General features: G+C 34.1%; 1 protein-coding gene across 3 annotated transcripts in view; it reads left to right on the top strand.

The window, feature by feature from the left end:
• LOC149801785 (histidine--tRNA ligase, cytoplasmic-like) overlaps nt 1-24,798 on the top strand; it is a 68,557-nt gene that overhangs the window by 9,974 nt on the left and 33,785 nt on the right. For all 3 annotated transcript variants that reach the window (XM_089956132.1, XM_089956133.1, XM_089956134.1), the window contains exons 7-11: nt 4,394-4,501; nt 6,539-6,637; nt 16,647-16,740; nt 22,122-22,249; nt 24,518-24,590. In XM_089956132.1, coding sequence (XP_089812258.1) covers nt 4,394-4,501; nt 6,539-6,637; nt 16,647-16,740; nt 22,122-22,249; nt 24,518-24,590 — 502 coding nt within the window. The remainder of the gene's footprint in view (nt 1-4,393; nt 4,502-6,538; nt 6,638-16,646; nt 16,741-22,121; nt 22,250-24,517; nt 24,591-24,798) is intronic.

Genomic DNA, 24,798 nt, shown 5'->3' with positions numbered 1-24,798 from the left:
CCAATCCATTTGTACACCATCAATCTGTAAGAATCATACTTATTTTTTGTCTTTTAATTGTTAACTCTACTGGTCATAGCCCAGAAGATCTTATGGGCTGACCTGACGTCTGTCTAATTGTTACTGCTATCCTAATCTACCTGGTTGCCTAAAAATGTTACCCACACACATTCATCCCAGCTCTAGTTGGTTCTAAATGAAGTTGCTTCAATTGGACATCAAATATATCCATCATGGCCATTACAAAAATCTTGTTATCCCATCTCATCCTGAACAGATGATCATATCAACAAGGTTTTTTTCCACTAGAAACAATGTCTTATGATGCCTGGTTGAAATGAAATGAAAATGGTGCAAATCTGATCTCTAGTATGGCGTCCTGAAAGTTATAATGAGTGATGATCTGACATCCAGCTTGAAAATGTTATTATTGCTCCTACTTATGGCTGTATTGTCATGTGTACACTGGATTTTTACCCAGACTTATTGTGATGTCTCATTGGTAATAAACAAAAACAGTACTGATCTGTCATCAAATATGGCCACTGTGGCAGCCATCTTGAAAATGTTTTTATCATGGCAAGATGGACCTAAATGTAAATGGTGCCAATCTGACTTCCAGTATGACCACCATGACTGCTAAATTGAAAATCATGTTATCACTACCCCTTCTAGACTGATGGTAATATCTACATAGAATTTTCACCAAATGATGTCTTATAGTAATCAGTTCATCCTAATGACAATGGTACCTGTTGGGCATCAAATATAGTCACTATTTCAGCCATCTTAAAAGTCTTATAACTGTTCCTCCCAAATGAAAAGTCATATACAAAATGACCTTATATAGTATCCAGTGATTTATCCAGAAAGACCTGTTATGATATCTAGATGGACTGCATTGAAAATGTTGCCAATATGACATCAATATTGCTGTCATGATGGCAGTCTTGAAAATCTTGCTATCACTATTGACATGAGTTGTCACCAAAAGAATTCTAATCTCTGTTTGGTTATAAATGAAAATAGTCCAAGTTGCATCCAATATGGTTACCATAGGAGCCAGTTTGAAAATCTTGTTATCACTGAAGAATATCAGAGGTGGTTTTAGTGCTCAGCAGTTAAAATAAGAGAGAAAAAACAGTTTGATCCTGGAAATTATCATCAGCCTGAATAGACCAGCTTGAGGGACTCATGTTTATGCACTTTGACCCTGCATGTTCTATTATAACATGAATTTGAATGTAATACAATTGTGGCACGTTTCCTAAACTTGTATTTTTCTCATACATAAAAAACATGTTTTTCTTCTTAAAAGTACACAAAATAACATGTAAAAAGTTTATTATCAATTTGGTGAAGAGATCGTGTTTAAATTCTAATATAAGATGATTGTGGTGTGGCTCCTGAAATTTCACATACATTTGTTTTTCTCATACACATACAAAAAATATTTTCTTAAGAGTATGAAAAATAACATGTAAAATGTTTATTCAAGGATTCCACTGGGCTTTGCCAGTGTCAAATTATTGGCGACAAAATGTGATTTTTTTGGGCAACAACATTACTGGCTCTTTTACTTGTTGTTGTTGTTGTTGTTGTTTAACGCCATTTTTCAGCACACGATAGGCTATACATGGCGGCCAGTATTAACGGTGGAGGAAGAACCTGGGAAATCCCCAGAAAGAACCACCGACCCTCGAGAAGCTACTGGCAAGCTTTCTCACATACCCACATTGGCCGAATCCGAGACTCAAACCCATGCAGACAGAGGTGAGATGGCAGTGATCCGTAATGGAGAGCGCTTTAGACCACTCAGCCACTCGGGGCCCCCTCTTTTACTTGTATATACAATCTTGGGTTTCGAGTGGAGAAATTCAAAGACACCATGAAAGGAAGCCCAAAACTTGGATATAAAAATGTACTGGAATCTCTCTATTGTTACATAAACAAATCCTTTGTTTACATTAACAAACCATCTTAAGAGTGCTTTGTTATATCCTAATACGCTCATGCTGATATCTGGCCCAAGTTCTGTATGCTGTGATACACTCCAGTAGTCATGCTACCCCAACTGGATACAATCGACCAACCTTTGATGGCAGGATCTCTAACTGCTACACTGACCAAACAACCAATACCTTTTTTTTTGAAGACAGGAACAGTAACTGCTACAATTGACCAACCTCTGAAGACAGGAACATGAATGGCTGAAATCAGCTTAACAATAGCAAGTTCTTTTTTTTAAATGTACCCAGAAAAAAATAGTTTTGCTGAAACTTCATAGAAAACTGATTACCTTTGAAGCTCCAATCATTCTGTAGAAGTACTAAGCTAATGAAAAAAGTGTAATTATTTGATGTTGCTGCCACAGTTACAAATGGATATCTGTTTGATCCTCCAAAATTGGTCTTTTTTGGTGACATCAATAACATATGCACCTTTCATCAAAGCTAGCCAACTACATTCTTCAATAAAAAATAAAGCACCTTTCATCACAGCTAGCCAACTACATTCTTCAATAAAAATAAAGCACATTTCATCAAAGGAAATCAGTGAGGACCTAAATTAAAAATAATGGGTTCTGATAGATTTTTGCATTTTCCAAAGTGACATTGTGCTGTGAAAGTTTCCTTTTTTCAGGTTTATGCTTACAGTCGCTACCAACAGTGGCATAAAATGCAAATTAAATTTATAATCTTTTCTAGATATTTTGCCATCATGTTCACTGAAGGTTGGGCATCTTGCAAAGATGTTTGTTAGATGTTATAATTTGTTCATGTTTCATTTCCTTATGAATAGCCTCATCTCCTGTGTAGCCTTGGTAAGATGATAGCTGTCTCCAGCTGACCAAAATCTCAACCAATTTAACTCCATGTACAGATAGCATGTAAACAACTTTAGCCATGTTCTACTGGTGACAATAAATGTCATAGCGAATTGTTTAGTGACACATGTTTGTTGGTAATAGGATATCGATCAAACAAGGACTACCATTTTTTTATATGCTATTTTTGTTTTCTAATCGGATGTGACTGATACCTGAATTTTACAGTATGTGATATATACTTAGTCATGGATTTTTCATATACATGTACAGTACTTAATGCATTTTTGATTGTACTACACAAATGTAAGTCAGTTTAGAAATTTATTTCAGATTACTTTTGTCTTCATTTAATCAAATGCACATATTTTTGCTACACATTCTATTACCCTCCCCTCCCAGACATTTTTTGGTACATGCATCATTTTCTTCAGCTAACTTGGTTATAGCATGGTTTGGTACATAACACAGCAAGGGTCTATGGCCCCCAACCATCATGGTCTAATGGGGTCACACTGTGCATGATTTTCAAGTACTTAAAAAATAAAGAAAAAATTAGGACAGTACAACAATCCCATACCATTCTTTACTTGGTTAATACCTAATGACATCGGATAGATAAATGAATTTAATGTTAAAAATAGTCACATGTACAAAATACTTTTACCTCTATAAACATACATCCTTTACCATAGTTTGCTGCTCAGTGGACAAGTTCTTGTAAGTACAAAATGTATCATTTATATATATAGATATTGTATGTTTGGTGTTCCTTTGGAACATTTTTGCAGACCGCCACTGATGGGGGGATGTCGTGCGTTTGATCCCCGGCCGAGTCATACCAAAGACTTACAAAAATGGTACTAACAGCCGTCTCGCTTGGCGCTCAGCATTAAGAGATTAGTGTTAGGACTGGTCAGCCTGGTGTCAGGATAATGTTACTGGGTGGGACATCATGTTACATGTCTGTGGCATGATGCCCCAGTGCTAGACATCACTATAAACTGCCACACTGCAGACATCATAGTGATATGACTGAAAAATTGTTAAAGCTATGTTAAAAATCCAAATCACACACGCACACATTTTTGCAATTTTTTTAGGAGAACAATTTGTAAAATTTCTGCAGTGAGGCTCTGCCAATATATATATTTTACTTATTACGGTCTAAACTCACTTACAAGTTAAGTCCATCCGCCATCACATATTGTGCAGTCAGATCTGAATCTGTGTTATTTGTTGCACTGATTACTTCCAGAAAACTGCATAGACCAATATCTGCTAGTACATTATGTGATGGTAGATCTATGTGTACTTTTCAATTGGGCTTGACTTATAGGTGAGTGTATACAGTATTCATTTTAAGGATCATCAGACTATCATCTGTTTTGTATATTTCATGATTTTGATGTAGTTTGGCCAAATGACTGATGCCTGATGTAGAGTGCCTCGGCTAACTATCATCTATGCTGTATATTTCAGGATTTTGATATAGCTGGGCAGTATGACCTTATGAAACCCAATGTAGAATGCCTTAGCTGATATCACTTGTGTTGTATATTTCAGGATTTTGATATAGCTGGGCAGTATGATCCAATGATACCTGATGCAGAGTGCCTAAGAATTATAAGTGAAGTTTTGAATACTCTTGATTTGGGAAAGTATACAATCAAGGTCAGTCATGGAGTTGTGGGAGGATGAATTATTAAATTAATCTAAATTGGCTGCATTAGGAACAGCCTGCTACTTAGAAATAGTTAATGTGAAAAATTTCATGAACAAAAGTGATATTGAACATTGTTGTAACAAGATAAACTGGTGGAATTTTGGATTTACAACAGAACACTTTTGATGATGATACAAATACAATGTTTAATGATGAATGACTTGAATGAGAAAAGAATTATGATTAATACATGCATATACTATCCAATTATTGAATCAATTTACTCAGCACAAACTAAATAATGTAAATACAAATAAATGACCTTACACAGTACAAGAACAAGGGGTGAATGATTCACAGTGATTTCACAATGAAAGAATGATGTGTTTTACTCAGAAAGTAAAACTGTGGTATTTTACTCATATAGTTAAAATGTATTCACCCAAATAGTAAAAATGATGAAATCAAAGGGACAGATGTACAGAATATCTTTACAGTCCCAAAAACACACTGGGTATTACAAAACCCAAAAATTAGCCCACGGCTAAAAGATTACATGTATAGAGTTACGCACTTCTTCACCAGCACACTTGGCTACCTGTCACACTGGTCAATCAAGCAGTCAGTATTCCAGGTTGGTCAAATCAAGCAATCAGTGCCCATCAGTCTTGGTCAGCAATGCCCGATCACCTGCTACTCAACCAGCAACATTGTTTTCTCAGTTCTATGGCTGCTATAGTTCAGCTTCACAGCTGCTATGGTCAACTTCTATGGTTAGCTCTGCAGCTGGTACTACGTCGACTCTGTTTACTCCAATAACTCTGATCACTCTGGTCAGCTGAAAATACATCTAATACCGTGTATTATGCATGACACGGGCATATATGATAAAATGTAATGACGTTATATACAGTAAGCTACACAGATTACATTATCAGCACAATAATTACAAAAGAATATGGGGCCCTGATTGGCCAAGTGGTCTAAAGCGCTCTCCATTACGGATCACTGCCATCTCACCTCTGTCTGTGTGGGTTCGAGTCTAAGATTCGGCCAATGTGGGTATGTGAGAAAGCTTGCCAGTAGCTTCTCGTGGGTCAGTGGTTCTTCCCGGGTTCTTCCTCCACCATTAATACTGGCCGTCATGCATAGCCTATCATGTTCTGAAAAATGCATTAAACTCCACACCAACAACAACAACAACAAAACAATACACAAGTTCAGAAGTGAACCTAACTGTGCCAGACAAGAATCCTACAGTACTAAACATTTCTTTAAAAATGCAACTTTATATTTTGCTAATATAAATCTCTTGCTAAGTCACAAACAAGAATAGAAAATATTTGCATGATACTATGTAAGCCGAAGCTACGTAGAAATTATACAAAAATAAACATGGTAGTACAATAGTTATAACTTATACGCAAGAAATTAATAACTTATACCTCTACAGCTGAAGATGTGCAAGTCCTTAAAGTAGACTGCTCACTGACAAGACATTCTGTAATGTAAAGATTTTGACCTACGGTGATGTCTTTATACACAGAAGCTGTCGCTGTGCACTGGAAGTATTCAGTTTTTCCCATTGAAAGCATAGAGTGAACTGAATTCACTATTTCAAAATCTTTGTACAATATACATAAATTACCCTTGGGTATCGTTGTACACAAAAAAACAAATCCCAAGTACATGTATTTAATAAATAAAAGGATTTATACAATTCCATGACAATAGTGTCACATTTAAAATTGAGGCACATATTTGCTAAATCCCTGGTCTCATTGCCTGCATCTTTTCCCTTAAATTCCTCACAGTTTCATCATAAATTCAACAAGTATATTAAATATTTGTAAAGCAGCTTGTGTTGTGCCTTTTGGTGAAAAAAGTGAACTCCCTAATGCAGACAGATCTACCTGTTTCGTATACCTTTCAGAGCATATGATAATTACCTGTAATACATGTAATTGATTTTTTAAAAAATATAAAATACTGGGGCTCTAGTTTAAATTTAAGATTGTTCTATTCTTCACTTATTTCCATTTTAGGTGAATCACAGAAAGCTGTTGGATGGACTGTTTACAGCCTGTGGTGTTCCACAGCATCTTTTTAGAACAATTTGCTCTTCAATTGACAAATTAGACAAGGTATGAAAGAGATAATCACTCCTTGGTAGCTCTGTCAGGTATTTTTTGTTGTTGGGGTGGAGCAATTTTCTTCATAACATTCTTTATTGATGCACTTCTTCATTGTTTTAGCATGCTGTGTTAAATGGTGAGCCCACTTATTACATTAGGGCAGGTGTAGGTCCCATTTTTTCTTATAAAATAGACAAAACAAATAGTACTTTAGGGCTGTTCCAGTAAAACATATATCCCCCCCGGGGATGGGACTTCAAAAAACTTTTGTAGGAGGTTGTGTTTCGAACTGTTTTAATTCTGACAGTGGAAGGTTGGTTGGGAAAATCACTTCTGTTGTGGGTTGTGCTAACAAAATGAGAAATCGCTGGTGGTTTTGTCAGAAAGAAGAAAAAAAAACCCAACCCCGAATATATATTTAAAATTGCATCTACCCCCCTCCGAGCAGTCTAACGTGAATAAAACATTGGGTCAGAAAATAATGCCAGTACACGCGAGTGCACATACTTTGTACGAATTCGCATACTTTTAAAGCAGTGATACGCGTTCGGCAAATTACGTCAATGCCGCGGAGATAAAAAATGTTCTTTGCGCAGTATGCAGTTTTTATTAAACTTTTAACTTTAACTTTAAAAGTGCATTTCGCGACGTAATTCGCGCTGCCGCAGCTGTCTCACAATGCTTGATGCGACATCCAGATATCTGGATACTTCGTTTCGACATGAATGGCTGTTAAACGATATTTGATTTGTTCATTGGCCCTGGAACAGGCATTTTATGGAGTTTTAGCCTTACTTTCATCGTGGACGTTTTACAAATGCATGTTTCCAATAGGGGCCACACAGGAAACCAAAATGGTTGAATTATGACACGGTTTGTCTTCAGACGACGTTTTTCAGTTGGCAAATACTGGCTGGTGAGAGCTATGATGACAATGAATTTCATGTATATCGGTCTGTTGGACATTGGAAAAATGTCACTGGAAATACCAGTGTGTGATTTTGAGCCCAAAATTGATGTTGAGTGCGAGTCCGATGTACGTGTTGGATGGACAATATGCCGGTTATATTTCTTAAATATACCCATGTCTAAACAAGCAGACTATGGGAATGTTGGACTTAAAACCTTAATACAGCATTATGGAAGAGAAAAATCTGGCATAAGAGGCAGCAAAACACTGACTCAAGGAAGTGAATCTTTGGCAGGGTTCATGTTAGTGAAAACTGACAGAGGTCTCGGAAACACTTATAATCGTGTATTTGGACGCCAATTTTTTTTAATTTAGGCGGGCGGTAAAATTTAAATGCTTGCCAGTCCTGCTTCAGTCACCTGCATAGGCATAGTGGGAAAATGTGTTGATCAGTTAACTGTGATGATAGTTACAATGACAGAATTTAGTGGTTGAAAGCCCGCCCCCCCGTCGTCACCATTATGAGTACATCAAAAGAACATGCTGCAATAGCTAAGCGGCGAGATCAAAGGCTTTGACTGGCAGCTGGGTGGGAAAATCTACTGATATTTACAGTGCTAGAATTTAGAGGCAGAAATACCCAGAGATGTACATGTGGTCATTTATAACAGTACACCAAATAAACAACTTTAGCTTTCATTCTTGTGTTCATTTCCGAGTGTAACAGAATAAGCAGTGCACGTGACCTCGGAATCATGACATGTTGAGACATAGACTTGAATGAGTATTTGGGGTTCAACGGCAAACTGACGAAGATTGTGAGATTCAGGAGAGGGCTAAAGTTGCTAGAACTGATAATTTGAAAGGGACATTAGCCAAGTGTATGAAAGTGTGTGATGCCTAGCTTAGAGCTTTGAATAAGACCTTCCTTGGATCGAAAAAATTCAGACTCACTCTGATGGACAAGCAAGAGCTATGTCAGTGTTATAAATATGTCAGTGTTATAAAGAATGAAGAAATTAAACTCTATGGCAACCAATAGTGACTATAATTGGCGTATTTTTCTGAGAGGGGACTGCAACCTTTCTTGATGGGACTCGTATTTTTACCAAAATGGCAGCCATGGACTCTTAGTTTTAAAATCCTAACGAGACCTCTGGTTCAAAACTTTTCTTTCTGGGACAGATATCCAAGAGAGAATACCCATAGGGCCATACATGTAAGATGTTGAAAATTGCACAACCATAAAGAACAGTAACTTGTTCAAGCTAGTTATGCATATGCGTTTCAGACAGCAGGCAATGAAAGGAGTTCACAGCATAGAATAATATTCATACACAGAGGAGGAGGATCATATTAAATTCAGAAACAATTAACAGATTAATGCTCATAGGGAACATCAGAGAATCCCCACACAACATAATTAAGTGTGTGTAGATCTCGAATTGGCAGAACCACTGAGCAACAAAAGAATAAAAAGACAAACTTTTGTATCATGCAGATGTATGACCAAATGATGTACATGCTCTCTATGTGCAAAAATTAAATGAGATTAAACATAAGAAACTGACTGATCTGTGTAAACACAAAGCAAGATGGATAAAATTTGACCTGTTTATGTTCAGTTTTTCCGTATATATACATCATGGTGGTATTTTCTGCAGACCTTTTGGCACTTAGTTCCAAGCCATCATTTGGTATTTGTATTGCAAAATGGATAACTAAAAAAGTATATTATCTAGTACAGTACATTTTTAAGAAGTATCATTAACTGATGATGAAATTGATGAAAAAATACTTGATGTCATTCTGATATATGGATTCTTTACTACACTACTAATTTGTTCATCCTGATTCTTTTCTTTTTATTTTACCATCTCCTTTAGTCTTACTGGTACTAGTGCTTTTAATAAAATTGTAACTTCTATTTTCTTGCAATCTAAATATTTAAAATGATGTGTTATTGTAAAAAGGTAAAATGTGTTTAGTGTTGTAAAATCTAAAACTATTAATTAGCAAGGGACTAAAGTAAAAAGTGGACAGAAATTATTGCCATATTACAGTGCTGTTAGAAACAACAAAAATAGTTGTACAATATGTATTTTGCACAAAGTTGTAGAACTAGCGCTTGTATTGTCACCACATATTTTACTTAAATAATTATATCATTATTTCTGTATATTCCTATCAGTATTTTCCCCAGTGGTAGTAATTATCTGATCTGATGTTCATTTCTTGTGCAATTTTTACACATCAAGAATTCTCACTGTATCATTAAAAAAACAATGTAATCTGCACCAAATTGAGTTGTTTGAGAAGAAATTAATTTTTTTAACCCCCAAAATCACTGAAGCTACGAGTTCTTGCATTAAAGTCTCACATTAAATAACATTTGAAGTAGCCACGATAGTAGTTTAGGATGCAACTGTACCAATTTCACCTTTGGTATATCCAAATCTTGAATGTGATGGAGGAACATAGCTCCAAAATAAACACATCAATATTAGAGCCTGTTCATTGACCATGAATCAACTATCAGAGTCCAACTGAATTGCTAGAAATTTTTGAATTCTTTTGACAACATCATAATTAGCTGTCAGATGTGGAGTAAGCCTATAGTCTTTATGCCATCCCAACCAAGACCCCACCAAAACCACGTGACCATGCCCAATGACCTCACAGTAATAACTGCTATACAACTAGAGATGACATCTCTTCAAGAATTTTGATTTCAGTAGAGCTGTAACAGAGTGGAACAGTAAGAAAGAGTGACAGATTTTTAAGTGTTAGGGAGATATTTAACAATGGCTATTCCCACCACCACCACTTCCTCATTGGAGATCACACACACACACAAAACTTAGAGTACACCCTGAAATCCTGGCAGCATCCCTGCAGAGGAGATAACTTGACTATTCAATTTTATTGGTCTCTGGTTATCCCATGGTATTACTGTTATTTGAACATTATCTTACAGTGTGTCCATTCAGCATGGTCAAAAAAGGCTTACAACCATTGAGTTGTTCAAGGACTCCCATTACTACAAATGTGACAGAACGAGAACCATACTATAAATCAGTGAAGATAAAATAGAGTATATATGTGTTTGACTGTCCCTGATTGGTTGATAATGAAAGTAAGATTTTAGTAAAAACAATCTTTTGAGAGCTTGTCCTACTGGTAATTGAAAAAAGTGAGGGACATTGTTTTATTAACATAATTTCCATCCTTTTACAGACCCGAGTTCGAACGACTCATTACTGAAATCAGCAGCTGACTCTTTGGTGCAGTATTGAAAGCACACATTTCAAATTTGTATAGATCCAGAAAATGGTGCGGCTGTTATGGGTTTTTTCTTCACAAAAGCTGTTGTCATAGATGTGTCTATACTGATATAAATTTGATAATGAGCACTCAAAATTTTAAGTTACTAAATTTTAATATTGTGGTGTTTGCACAAATTTACAGTGGGAACTGAATTAGTGCAGAGTCCTGAACTCTTGAGTTTTGTGCAGAAATATGGAATCCAAGCAGAATATATCCAGAAATGTAGAGGTTTTTAATCTTGGATTTAGTCTCCCCATTGTGTTTCACACTGATATGCATATTCACAGAACATTAGCATAGTAGTAGGAAAAGTAAGTGAGAAATTTAGATACATATCATAAACAAGACAAACAGTATGTGGGGGGAGAAGATCATTAGAACAGGCTGGAATGGAGAAGTAAAATAAAAACATTAATGAGTAGAAGTGTGCCTCCTTTTTTTATGTGTGCAACATTATTTTCTTAGCTTCAGTAAGAAATTTCATCAAAAGGAAGACAATAAAGGGTGTACAGTTAACTAAACCAATATGAATTTAGCTACTTAAAAGCTGTATCAAATTGATTTTAACCTTCTGGTCTGTTTCTGTCCATTCTGGTGATATGTCCACTGAGTCAGTATGGTTGGAAAAAATATTTGGCAAATTAAAAAAATTAAAAATCTTTTAGCAGATTATGATTATACCCTACTTCTGCCTGAGAGATATGAATAATTTTATTTCTTGGTTTGTTGATTGTGGTTGTTGCTCAATTCAAATGCATCATTGAAAAACATTGATGCATTCTCATACTTTGTTACAAATATTTATTACAGATACATATCATCAGATATTGGTGAATATAGCTTGAATAAGTTATAACAGTTCTAGTTGGAACAATGAACATTGTTAAGGGAAAATTTAAGTGAGCTAAAATGTAAACTTTTCGGCAGTGTGTGATGCAGGATTGCTAAAGACTTTTCCATCTCATATGCTCACCATGAAAAATCCATTTGCACCAACTGATGATGACTTTTAGGTAACTGTCAGAAAGGCATAATTGACGATATTCTATAGTCTACAAAAATTACTTGAGTCAAAAGTTGTAAACTCGTACAGCTGTGGCAGAAATGATTGACTAGTACCTTTGCTGCTGTTGCTACAGTTAGATTAGTTGGTTGATTCAGTGTGGTTTGATTTTGGGTTTTTTGGTGATATTTTTTACAATATATTAGGTGGAGGAAGGACCCCAAAAGACCACCAACCTAAATTGGTTGATCTGTGACATGTTTAAGTGATGTGAAAGCAAGCACCTTTGTACACTTGGGCATATGGAGCCTCTGTTGATTTGACGTTTATCTCCAACAGCATAAGTCATTTAGACATGAGCTCTCGGGGTTTCAGTAGATCAGTATGGCCTTTACACCATTTTCAGATGGAGGCAAGTAATCACATGACAAGCATCTTGTACCACTGCCTTGGAAGCCCCTCAGATCTGTATCACATGACAAGCATCTTGTACCACTCTGCCATGAAAGCCCCTCAGGCCATAGGTATAAGTCTCATATGAAAGACTAGAAGTGGGAGATAGAACCTGTGACAACTGGATTGAAAGTGCATAATGTTACTGCTAGGCCATCAGTGATGATGATGCTGTTGACAATGCAGTTAACTGCAATGACATTGATTTTATGAGTGCTCTGGGAAAAATGATTCCTTGACTTTCATCCATTTTTTAAAATCTATGATATAAAAATGTTTGACTTGTTATATTTTGTTATAACTTTATATTAGTCTTGCAACAAGGCGTAAAAATAAGACATCGGTAACTGAAAAAGATGTTCTTACAAGAAATGATACAGTGTAAAAGTAGACAAATGATGCAACATCACTTCCACAGGCATCATTGTTTTTTTTTCTCTGACAAATCATAAAAGTTTACCAAAACATTTATTGGAAAAAATAATAACAATGAATCATAGAATCTGACCACACATTTAAAGCAATACAAGATTAACTATCATTCTAATCAGAAGCAGCATGCCTGAGAACAAAGAAAAATAGCAAGACATATTGATCACTTTAGGAAACACAGAGTTTAGTAGGATACAAATTCATGATTTCTGTATTAGAATGGAAATATCTATTATAAAATTTGTATTCATGGATGTTAAATTAGTAGGTATTAAGGGACTGATCAATGACATCTACAAATAATAAGCCACCATGAAAATCTGTGATTTCACATTATCAGAGACATACTTGGCTGACAGAAAAACAAAAGGACAAAAGACTGATTATAATAAATGAATATAAATAAAAATATGCAGTAGATTATATGATGTATATGAATTCAGTAGATTACCTCCAGCCAGCTGTCATTTAAATCGCTTCTGTCCCCAACCCAATATTAAAATGGCTTCTACCGCCCACTATCCCATAGCCAGAAAATATTTAAAAAATTATACTTCTGTAGGGAGCAGTGTTTCTCGATTAAAACACATCTGAAGGTGGATCATAATTTTTTTAAATTGCTTCTGTTGTGGGTTGGTTGAATTTGAAAGTGCCTTCCCCCCGGGGGGTATATGTTTTACTGGAACAGCCCTTACCTCAATATATTGTGTTGTTGCTGAAAATGGCAGTTAGTGCCTGAAAATTTGAAGCAACATCATGAAGTTCGAAACTTTTAAAAAGAAAGTCATTTTTTTGTTAAATTTTATTTTTTTAAAAATCTTCATAAACAATATATAGTAAAATATAAATCAGTTAAAATGTTAGTAATGCCGTTTGTTGGCTACACATTGAGGAATAAATACCAATTAAATAAATCTTGTAAAGTGACATTCATATTTTCAGTTTTTTCTATTAATTTGGTTTCAGTGTAATCAGAATAAATGTTATATGCCCTTTTGTATTCAGAAATATAAAGTGTTGGTCAGTAGTCACAGTGAGAACCTAATTAAGTGCTAGCTGTGTTATGATCTCTGACTTGTTGAATTGTTTGCTGCACTTTTACAGTCAATTAAAAAGTTGACCTAGTTTGTAATATCATGTTAATTTTTGCCTTTATCAAATCAAGTAAAAAAGAAAATTCTTTAGTTCCAGATTAGCAGTTAAACAAGAATATATCTATTCATATGTAAAAGCAGTGATATAGATGCACAATGGTTTTGGTGGTATGCATGTGGTGTGTGTTGAAATCTCATGGAGTAATAATTTTAATGATCTTTCAGAGGTTGGTTACTTGAAAATACAGGAAATGTATGCAACAAGCACACAGCTTCATTAGAGAAAGCTATTTATTGATAATTATTCCTTGTTTGAGTATTCAACCATTTAACCTGCCCACTATCCCTTCTCACATTCAGTGTTCAGTCTTGTTATGAAAACAGATGCAGTGCTTTTCATCTGTAACAATAGAAAATTATTTTATATTGTGTGATATAAAAAAGCCAGTGAATTATAATGAAATACAGTACAAAAAATATATATCGTATCATGAAAGCAACCATTTATGGGTGAAGCAGCAAATAGTTTCAGTTTTAAATAATTTTTGGGTGCAATTTGTTTAAAACCTTTTATATAAGTTATGTGCTTCCATGCATATTTCATCTATAAAGCAAGTTGAATAACTTGTTAACTTTGGCAAGCAAAAGGTTTAAATAATTAAGCAACTTTCATGCATATCATTAACAATGAGTACAAATGTAAGATTCTGTTTATCGATTGATGAAAAATACTGATTCTGTGAAATAAATATGAAATGAATTTAAGCAAATTTCTACCTTGTACATTATATATTTACCTTGTATGTCATTCTGTCACATTTTACACATGAGGTGTGTAAATTAAAATATTGTAAAAAAATTTTTAACAAGTAAAGCACTTTAATCTTGTGTCCAAACAAATTAATAAGAATGGTTTCTTTTACCTTCTAGACCACTCAGAAACTTAGATTATACCATATATACTTACTTAAAAGTCAATCTTTTTTTAAATTGAAAATTCAATTTATGCAGAGTAGGGGTCATCTTATAAGTCTGACATACTCAAAACATTTTTAAATCTTGGGGTAACGCTGGAAACTAGATGTTTGCAGTATATCTAAATATTGTCAATTCAGCTATTTTATGTTTGGTGCCACTATTCCCATTCAGAAATGCATATATGGTATGCACTGTGTTTATCCATTTCATGGTAGTATTCATTACATACATACATACATACATACATACATACATACATACTTACATACAGTATTCATTACACAGTACTTGTATGTTGAGTTATTTCAATTTTAATAAGGCGAAAATATTTCTGATAAATTAAATACTACCAAACACAAAGTGTAGTGTTTACCATGGATGATTTACTGACAAGGAGTCAGACAATGTTGCTATTTCAGCCTCCATAAACCGCAGAACCACTGTTTACCAAATTTTATAGGAATAATTCTTGCATCAGTACCTTCAGTTATTTTGCAGATGATGCTAATCTGCTGGTGAATATGCCTACTATTGCTAAAAATAAAAACATCTTTAACGAGTTCTCTGATGTCTTCCTTAGAATGTGACCAAATTTGACAGAGAATACCCATGCTTTAATTCCTTTGTAGCTTGTTAAGATAATGTGGGTATTGCTGAAAATAGAGAGAAAAAATTGGCCACATCACCAATACCACTAAACAGATTTGTTCCAAAGTTGGCAGAATGTCATTAATATATTTTCTGTTTATAAGCATGATATAGAACTGTTATACAATATGGCCACTCTTGCTAAAATCTGAGAAACTTTGAAGGACTTCTTTTCAGAAATCTCTGAGCTGAATTTGATCAAATTTGACAGGGCATATCAGCATCAAGGCATTCAAATTTGTATAATGATGCTGGTTATCTGTCAGATATGGTCACCGTTATTAAACATAGAAGATCTTTAGACCACCTTTTTCAGAATCACTCAACAGAATTTGACAAAATTTTACAGAAAATCTCTCACTAAACCAGATTTCCATACATTGCCAACTGCTGTTACATTTGGAAATTATACTGGTATCAGATGAGTAGTCTCAGATCACTTGGGCCTCTTGTCAATGATGGTTATTTTGTTGTGTAGTATTTTAGTTTTTCATCCCATGTACTCCCCTATTTGGAATTTTAAATCTGAGGATTTATAATTTCATGAAAACAATGAAATTAATACCTGATAAAATTATAGAATTAATTGTTTAATCTGTAATACAATCCATGCTGTTCAGAGCTTATGCTTAATCAATAAAGTTATTATAATGAATAGAAAACAGTAAAATGTTGTGGCAAGTATTTATAAATTACTGTAATTACTTGCCTGTAAGTCCATTCCAATTGCAAAGATCAAGATCTGTCATTGCATAATGCATAGCAGATTTCGGTCTATATGGATTATTAGTAGTAATTAGTCATTAATAGTAATGAGTAGAACAAACAACATAGAACCTGATTTGCCAGTGCATTATGCAATAGCAGATCAGGTCTGTGTTGTTTGCAGTTTGACTCAGCATATAAGCAAGTATATATGGTACTCATATATTTGATAATACAGAAAAGACTTTTTGGTTTGTATTGGTCTTTGGGGTCGTACGAGAAATCACACTCATTATATTGGGTTGGAAGTCAGTATTCACCTTTGATTACAAAGAACATCTGTTATAAAATGTGCTGTTCTGTCCTAGAGAAGATTATGCATACAGTTATTCATTACGTATTGAAAGAATATAGTTTTGTATGTACCAATAACAATATTAGCTTCATGGTTCCTTTTCCCTGCAACAGGTAAAATGGGATGATGTGTGTAAAGAGATGGTGAATGATAAAGGGCTGGATCCTACCACAGCAGACAAAATAGGACAGTATGTTGAATCCTATGGTAAGAAAAAAAGTCAGTATGGATGCAGGTCATATACAGATTTCAAATTAAAAATCTTTGTCAGAATATGTGAATTTTGAAATCAAGAATTCTTGACTACATTGATCCTTGTGAAGCATGTTGGATTATTATTTGTATACATGCAATCACCTTTTTAGTTGATGCTAAAAGAAAACTTTTCAAAGTATTAATTGTCTTTTAAAAAAAGACCTTTACCAAGCTGTTTTCCTGCAGTGCATTTGTCAGGAATAGATCTGAAGCTTTGTAAAATTATACTAGTTGCAGGTAGATACATGCGTAGTTATACATGTGTGACTGGACATTATCTTGCATCCATTGTTACAGATTGTAATTAGTCTATTTTAAATAGCTGGAGATGACTAGTTCTCTAATTCATGTGTATCTAATATCAGACAAGTACTAAAGTTTTCAGCCATTGTAAACCCCAAAAAAGTCTGTCAAATCTGCTGAGGGGGAGACTTTATACATGTCCTATCTTTTGCCAATAAATTATAATATACCAGGTTTTTTTGAAAAATATTAAACTATTTTGTTTCTGTGAATCTGTCAATAAATTTGATACTTATCAAATGACAAAATAATGTGTGTAAAAATGATTGCAAAAGCATGTTCTGAATGTCAAACACTTGCAGGTTACATGGGTGAATGAGAGTGATGTAACAATGTCAGAGAAGGAGAATAATTCTGCTACAGTGCAAAGAGCGCACTGAAAAATCTTGTCACTTTTAGGGTACTCTCTCACTGATATCTAGGCTGACTTGGATAAAGTTTGTGGATACAGTTCTGTCATATCTTACAATTATATTTTGATTTCAATGTTTTTGTAATCTATGGAAGATGACCTGTGTTCTGGAAGACCATTATCTGTGATTGGTGAGTGTGACGTGGCTGCTGTGAATGGTTCAATTGCTGAACACACAGTGGAAGATATTTCTGTTATTATGAGTATCAATTCAACATCTATTTTTAGTATATTTGAGAATCACCAGGTTGGAATCAGCAGACAGCTACTTGCCAGATATAAAAAGAGTGATCAGAAATATGTAAATAATATTGTCAATGGTGATGAAACATGGATTTACATTTCGGAACAAAACTCGAGAGAAAGCTATAAGTTTGAATCTGAGAAAATAGCAGAGACCACAAATTACTCAACCTAGTTTAAATGTAAGGAGAATTTTATAGACATTAATTTTAGATGCAAAAGGCCTGGTCATCCAGGTTCCTTAGCCACATCTTCCATGCTTTGCAATATCACCAATACTTTGCCACATCCTCTACACAGCCTTGATTTAGCTCATGTAAATTTGGACTGAATCCAATTGTCAAAGATTGACAGAGGGGCAGACAGTTTGAAAGCCACCATGCGGTTGGAAGTACACTTTTTCAGTATATGAACAACATACCAAAAGCTAATACAAAAATGGCATCTAATAACTAATAAGGAGAAAGTGTGATGAGGTGCATGGGGAATACTTATAAAGAAATTTTTTGTACAGTGAACTAATATTCATAACGATTTAACACTTGAACTTCATATTTTATATGTCAACATGATGCCTTCGATTCGTTTAGTTGATGATATTTTCATGTATTTAATTGTTCCCTATTGCTTTAATGGAATGATTTAAAGCAGGTTCAGTATCATCAATGCATCAATGAGTCACAATATTTATTCCGGCAATAATGCATCATGATACAGACTTGAAATATCGATGCAGGATGACAGTAGAATGAAACATAAACTAAAGTGATATGTATCATCCAAATGTTCTTGTAAACATTCTGTTTGAATAAATGTAAAGAACATAAAACCCCTTAGAATAAGTTCTCAGAGTGTTTTTTCACAGGATTTTTATTGTTTTTGTTGGAATCCCATTGCAGGTTTTAAGGTAGGTGTTCAAGAGAATTGTGTCCATTTGACCTGGTTAACATTGGAACTAAAATCAGCATTGATTTAGCAGTCTACTTCCGAACATAAAAAATTATTTTTTTAATGATGAAATTTTTCAGAACTTCTGTCAGTTTAAGCATTATTCTTTTTCTTCTGTGAATTCAATCCCAGACCGAAACAGCACTCTTGTGAAAATTTAACCTGTCCTGACCGCATTTTGAACATTGCCAAAGGCTGGTCACATGATCATGTAAAACAGGATATAGTCCAGTAAGAACTATCATCTGATTTACACCATTGCACAAGAGGTTGCTTTTAACAATTTTGATTTGTGATTTATGTAGTACTTTTAATAGAAATACAATTCTTTTGAAAACAAAAATAATAAGTTTGCAGTGGCTGGTACAATAATACATTTGTATTGAAATGTTGCCCAGGTTTACAGCCTTAGCCTGGTCTCAAAATATTGGTGGTATGGGTTGATTTTCATTATGACTGCTGAGAAAAAGCAACATTGAATAGTGAAAGAATATATGAGAAAAATTGTCTTGTCCAAAATAACTTTTGTTTTTCTGTTGCAGACTTTCTTACAAACATTGACATTAGTTCAAATGTTTATTGGGTCAAATGTATACAGTTCTTCTGACCACTTTCTTTATAACCTGCAAATGAATTTTGATAAAGGTGAACAATAAAAATCAAGTAAAAATAACCTTGCCTCAAAATCCCAGAAAGGAATCAGAATAGTTACACACACTGTTTCCTTCTTTCCATTATGTCTGCCTATGCACACACTTTGAAAATTCAAAGAATTTTAGTCCCTCATGATATACGTACTGATTGTGGTAAATAATTTTTCTCCATGAGTATTTTCTATGTTAGTACACTTATCTCAAACCATTAATTAATTATTAATCTTCCTCCCCTTGTTGGTCATATTCTGCTTAAATAAATGAGTGCCCCACCCCCTTTGTATATTTAAGCAATAGACTAGCGTTGATTTAGATAGATATGGCCAACAAAGGAATTCTATTCATAAAGCACAGTCTGCATCCTTTAACACACAAGATCTAGGTTAGAAGAATTCAGTACAAAAACAAGACATAACCTTGAAGGTGCCATATAAACTTGGCTTTTGCAGTTCACCTTAATGCATGGCACAAATACATTTCAGCATGGGAAATATCAGCACATGTTGTGTTTAGTGTCGAGACCTTGAGCGATGTTTGAGTGGACCATTTTGGAAACTGACAACTGTAAAATACATGTACCTAAATGTCCACTCAGAGAGAACAAGATAAGTTAGGGGCCTTAATTAGAGGCATTGTCTTCATCGATTGTCATGTACTGAGTGAATCTATATACAGAATGCAGTAAGAAACATGTTTTACAATTATTTTAATGTATGTAAGCATGTTTGGTGAAGATTAAAGACAAAAGAACAATTGAAAATGAAAACCTTTCTCTTTGAATTTAGCATATTTTATTGTGGATTTATGCAGTGATACAAGAGCTGTTTGTTATGTAAACATGAGCTAAGCTGTTTATTTTTTGGATTATTTATGTATGCAATACTATTGTGATATATGTTGTATTGAGGATCATGAAACATATGACACATGTTGTACTGAGGATAATGATACATATGACACATGTTGTATTGAGGACAATGCTACAGTATCATGAGACATGTTGTTTGAGGACAATGATACCTATTGTGACTAATGTTGTATTGAGGACAATGATACATATCATGACATGTTGTATTGAGGACAGTGATACATATTGTGACACATGTATTGAGGATAATGATACATATCATGATACATGTTGTATTGATGATAGTTATACATATGATACATGTTGTATTGAGGACAATGATACATATGACATGTTGTTTTGAGGACAGTGATACATACCATGACACATGTTGTATTGAGAACAATGATACATACCATGACACATGTTGTATTGAGGACATTGATGCATATGACACATGTTGTTTTGAGGATAGTGATACATATCATGATACATGTTGTATTGAGGACAGTGACACATATCATGACACATGTTGTATTGAGGACAGTGATGTATATCATGACACATGATGTATTGAGGACTTTGATACATATCATGACACATGTTGTATTGAGGACAGTGATACATATGACACATGTAGTATTGAGGACAATGATACATATGACACATGATGTATTAAGGACAATGATGCATGTCATTCTACATATATCAAGGACAATGATACATATCGTGACACATGTTGTATTGAGGATAATGATACATATTGTGATACATGTTGTATGGAGGACAGTGATACATATCATGATACATGTTGTATTGAGGGCAATGATACATATGACGAATGTTTTGAGGACAATGATACATATGACACATGTTTTGAGGATAGTGGTACATATGACACATGTTGTATTGAAGACAATGATACATATCATGACACATGTTGTATTGAGGACAGTGATGTATATCATGACACATGTATCAAGGACAATCACACACATCATGACACATGTATTGAGGACAAAGACACATCATGACACATGTTGTATTGAGGACAAAGACACATGTCATGACACATGTAGTATTGAGGACAATGACATATCATGACACATGTATTGAGGACACTGACATATCATGACACATGTTGTATTGAGGACAATGATACATATCATGACACATGATGTAACAAGGACAATGATACATATCATGTTACATGTGTCAAGGACAGTGATACACATCATGTCATGTTGTATTGAGAACAATGATACATATTATGATACTTATTGTATTGAGGACAGTGATATATATTGTAACCTATGTTGTATTTGAACATGATACATATGATGATACATGTTGTATTGTGGGAACTATACACACATTTATAATCAAACCTGTGTATGGTGGTCAATATGGGGAATGGTCATAGCTGGCCTTTAGTTGATGGGTGGCCATTATAGTCACATACCTGGGCAACCAGAGACATGAAGGCTGGAAAGAATAAGGATAAAAAGTTTAGTCATTTAAAATTCCAAGGATAAACTAAATAGACTATAGGCATTTTTCAGTTTATTATTAAATCCTGGAAATAAATTATTAACTCCCAACATATTACACATATTTGATGCTGAATTGAAGCATTTTCCATGATACAGAGAAGCTACATGTATTTGAAACCATTAATGGTGACCTCAGATAACAATGAGTCCACTACATATATATATATATATATATATATATATATATATATATATATATATATATATATATATATATATATATATATATATATATATATATATATGTTACATTTATATATCAGAACAAGTGATGGGTCTGAGTGAATCTGACCATTAATGGGCAGATAAACATGATTATATAAAATTGATTACCATTGCAGATTTGACTATAATTTATTTTAATATTTTTCTAGGTAATGATGTTTCCCTGGATACTCTTTTGAAAGATGAAGCTTTATTACATCAGAAAATAGCAGTGGAAGGAATAGAAGAACTCAGACTGTTACTAAAATATTGTGAATTCTATGGTATATTAGATAAGGTGAATTTTTTAAAATTAATTTATCTATCCTATGTGTTCTTATATAAATCAAATCCAACAGCAACATAGACCCTGATCTTATATCGCATAATGCTCTGGCATATTAGAACCTATATTGTTTGTTGTACTGACTGATCCAAACAAATTGCATTGACCCAGATCTGTTGCCGCATTTTGCAATGGCTGATCTTGGTCTGTGCAGTTTGCAGTTTGACTTACAGGCAACTACATCTGATAGTCATGAACATTTTATAAAATACTTGATCATGCTGAACTGTTTATGTAAGAATTAAAACTTTTAATTAGTTTGAATTTAACAAAAAAATCAACTATACCTTGAATGACTAAATGGATTGTACAGTGAAAAGGTTCAAGAAAGCAGTTGCAAAGATGCATGATGCAGTCTCAATGAACACATTTTATTTCTTCATGTTATTTCCTTTTTTCCTTAGCATCATAACAAAATCCAGTAATATATATTTGCCAAAAGGGTTGATAGATAAAGAGTGTGTTTGTGTTTTGTATTTTTAATGTACCTTTACAAATTTGAGTCATATTAATATGATATCTGCAGTGTGACAATTTATAGTAATGTCTAGCACTGGGGCATCATGCCATGATATGTGGCATCACGTCTCACCCAGTCAGATTATCATGACACCAGGCTGAGTAGTCCTAACAATAGATAAAGAAACTTACTTATTTGATCTTTATGACCTTTGTTCTTGGTGTAGGTTCTGGACATCTCTTTGAGGAATGAATATCATCCTTTCAATAATCGTTTGTCTCTCCTTTCAATGACAAGATATAGGTGTCGGGTTTTTGGTTGTCATGGTGGCAATAGCAAATTTTAAGGTGTTAAAGTTTCTGACAGTTACATATCAATAGCAGCAGCTGAATTCAACAGTAACTTTGATATGTTAGTGAATTTTGCCATCACTGGCCCAACTGGGTGAGTGCTGATTCAGGTCTGACTACACTTTCTCTTTAATAAAAAGGATGCACTGTCAAGAATATTGCTGACTTTGTTCTCTTGAAGTTGATACTTTCTACTGGAAGTTTCTCTCCTATATGTTTTGATCAAGCTCATACAAGTGCTTCACTCTCAGTCTTTGGTACTAATAATCATTTACCAGAGGCAGAGCAGACTGCTCCTGGTTTGTAAATACTTACTATTGGTGTTAAAAGCATCACAGAATAGTTTACAGAAAATAATCTTTCACAAGATAGAATTTGGGTCATTAGCTTCATCAGGTTTTATGTTTTATTATTAGCTTGTTTAATTTTGGGGTTTATTTTGAGGGAGTATAAATTTGTAGTACGTGCCTGACTGAGTGAATTTTTATAGATTTTTTAAACCCTTAATTCAACTTTCCATCTAAAGTTTTTAACCTGATGTACTTGTAGTTCCTATTTATCTTCATATCCAGGTAAATAGTGCCATTCACAGATGAGACTGTTCTGCATTGCACATGTCTGACATTACAGGTGAAACATCTTGTTCTGCAGAACTCAAATTAATGATGAATTACCTTCCGGACAACACATCTTGTATTAAAGGCAAGAATCATGTTCAAATGAAGACTTGTCTCATATTACAGGTGAGACACCATGTTCCACAGAACACTTGCATCATGTTACAGGTGAGACAGTGTTCAGCAGAACACTTGTATATTACAGGTGAGACACTTTGTTTCACAGAGCAATTGCATATGTGTGAGATACCATGTTCCAGAGAACACTCGCATCATGTTACATGTGAGACTGTTCCTCAGAGCACTTGTATATTACAGGTGAGATACTTTGTTTCACAGAACACTTGCATGATATTATGTGTGAGACACCATGTTCCTCAGAACACATGTCTTATTTTACAGATGAGACACCATGATCTGCAGAAGATTTATTGTATATTAACAGGTGAGACATCATGTTCTGCAAAACAATTGTATAATACTTATGAGACATTTTCCTGCAAAATACTTATGTTACAGGTAAGACATCTTGTTCTGCAGAACACTTCCTTTATATTGCAGAACATTTATCTTATATATTATGTATGAAGAATGATCACTAGTGGATCACTGTGAACTTTAAAGACTTTTTACCTCCCAGAATTAAGTTGTGATTAGTTGTCGTTTTTATCATTTTTATATGTCATATATTATGCAAAACTAGTACATCAGCATTGAATTTTCTCTTTTTATTCTAACAATTAATTTGTATTATTGATTTTTTTTTAAATGTTGATATTAATGTCTTTATCAGGTTGTGTTTGATCTGAGGCTAGCCAGAGGTTTGGATTACTACACAGGGGTTGTATATGAGGCTGTTTTACAAGGTACATTTTGTCCTTTTTTACCCTACAATCTCTTTGTGATTGTTTATTTTGTAATGTTATGAAATTAGGTGCAGCTGTCTTTCCATAGGACATTTCTAAAGTGTTATATTTTAGAATAAAATCTTCCTTTAATTAAGTTTTATTTGGATCCATGGTATTTTTTTTCTTCGAAAGGACAACTTTGTTTTATGAAGCATGCCATATACAC

Source organism: Sinohyriopsis cumingii, chromosome 4 (assembly GCF_028554795.1).
Source record: "Sinohyriopsis cumingii isolate HCF-2022 chromosome 4, ASM2855479v2, whole genome shotgun sequence".
Classification (NCBI taxonomy): domain Eukaryota; kingdom Metazoa; phylum Mollusca; class Bivalvia; order Unionida; family Unionidae; genus Sinohyriopsis; species Sinohyriopsis cumingii.
This window is presented reverse-complemented; position numbering and strand designations above follow the sequence as displayed.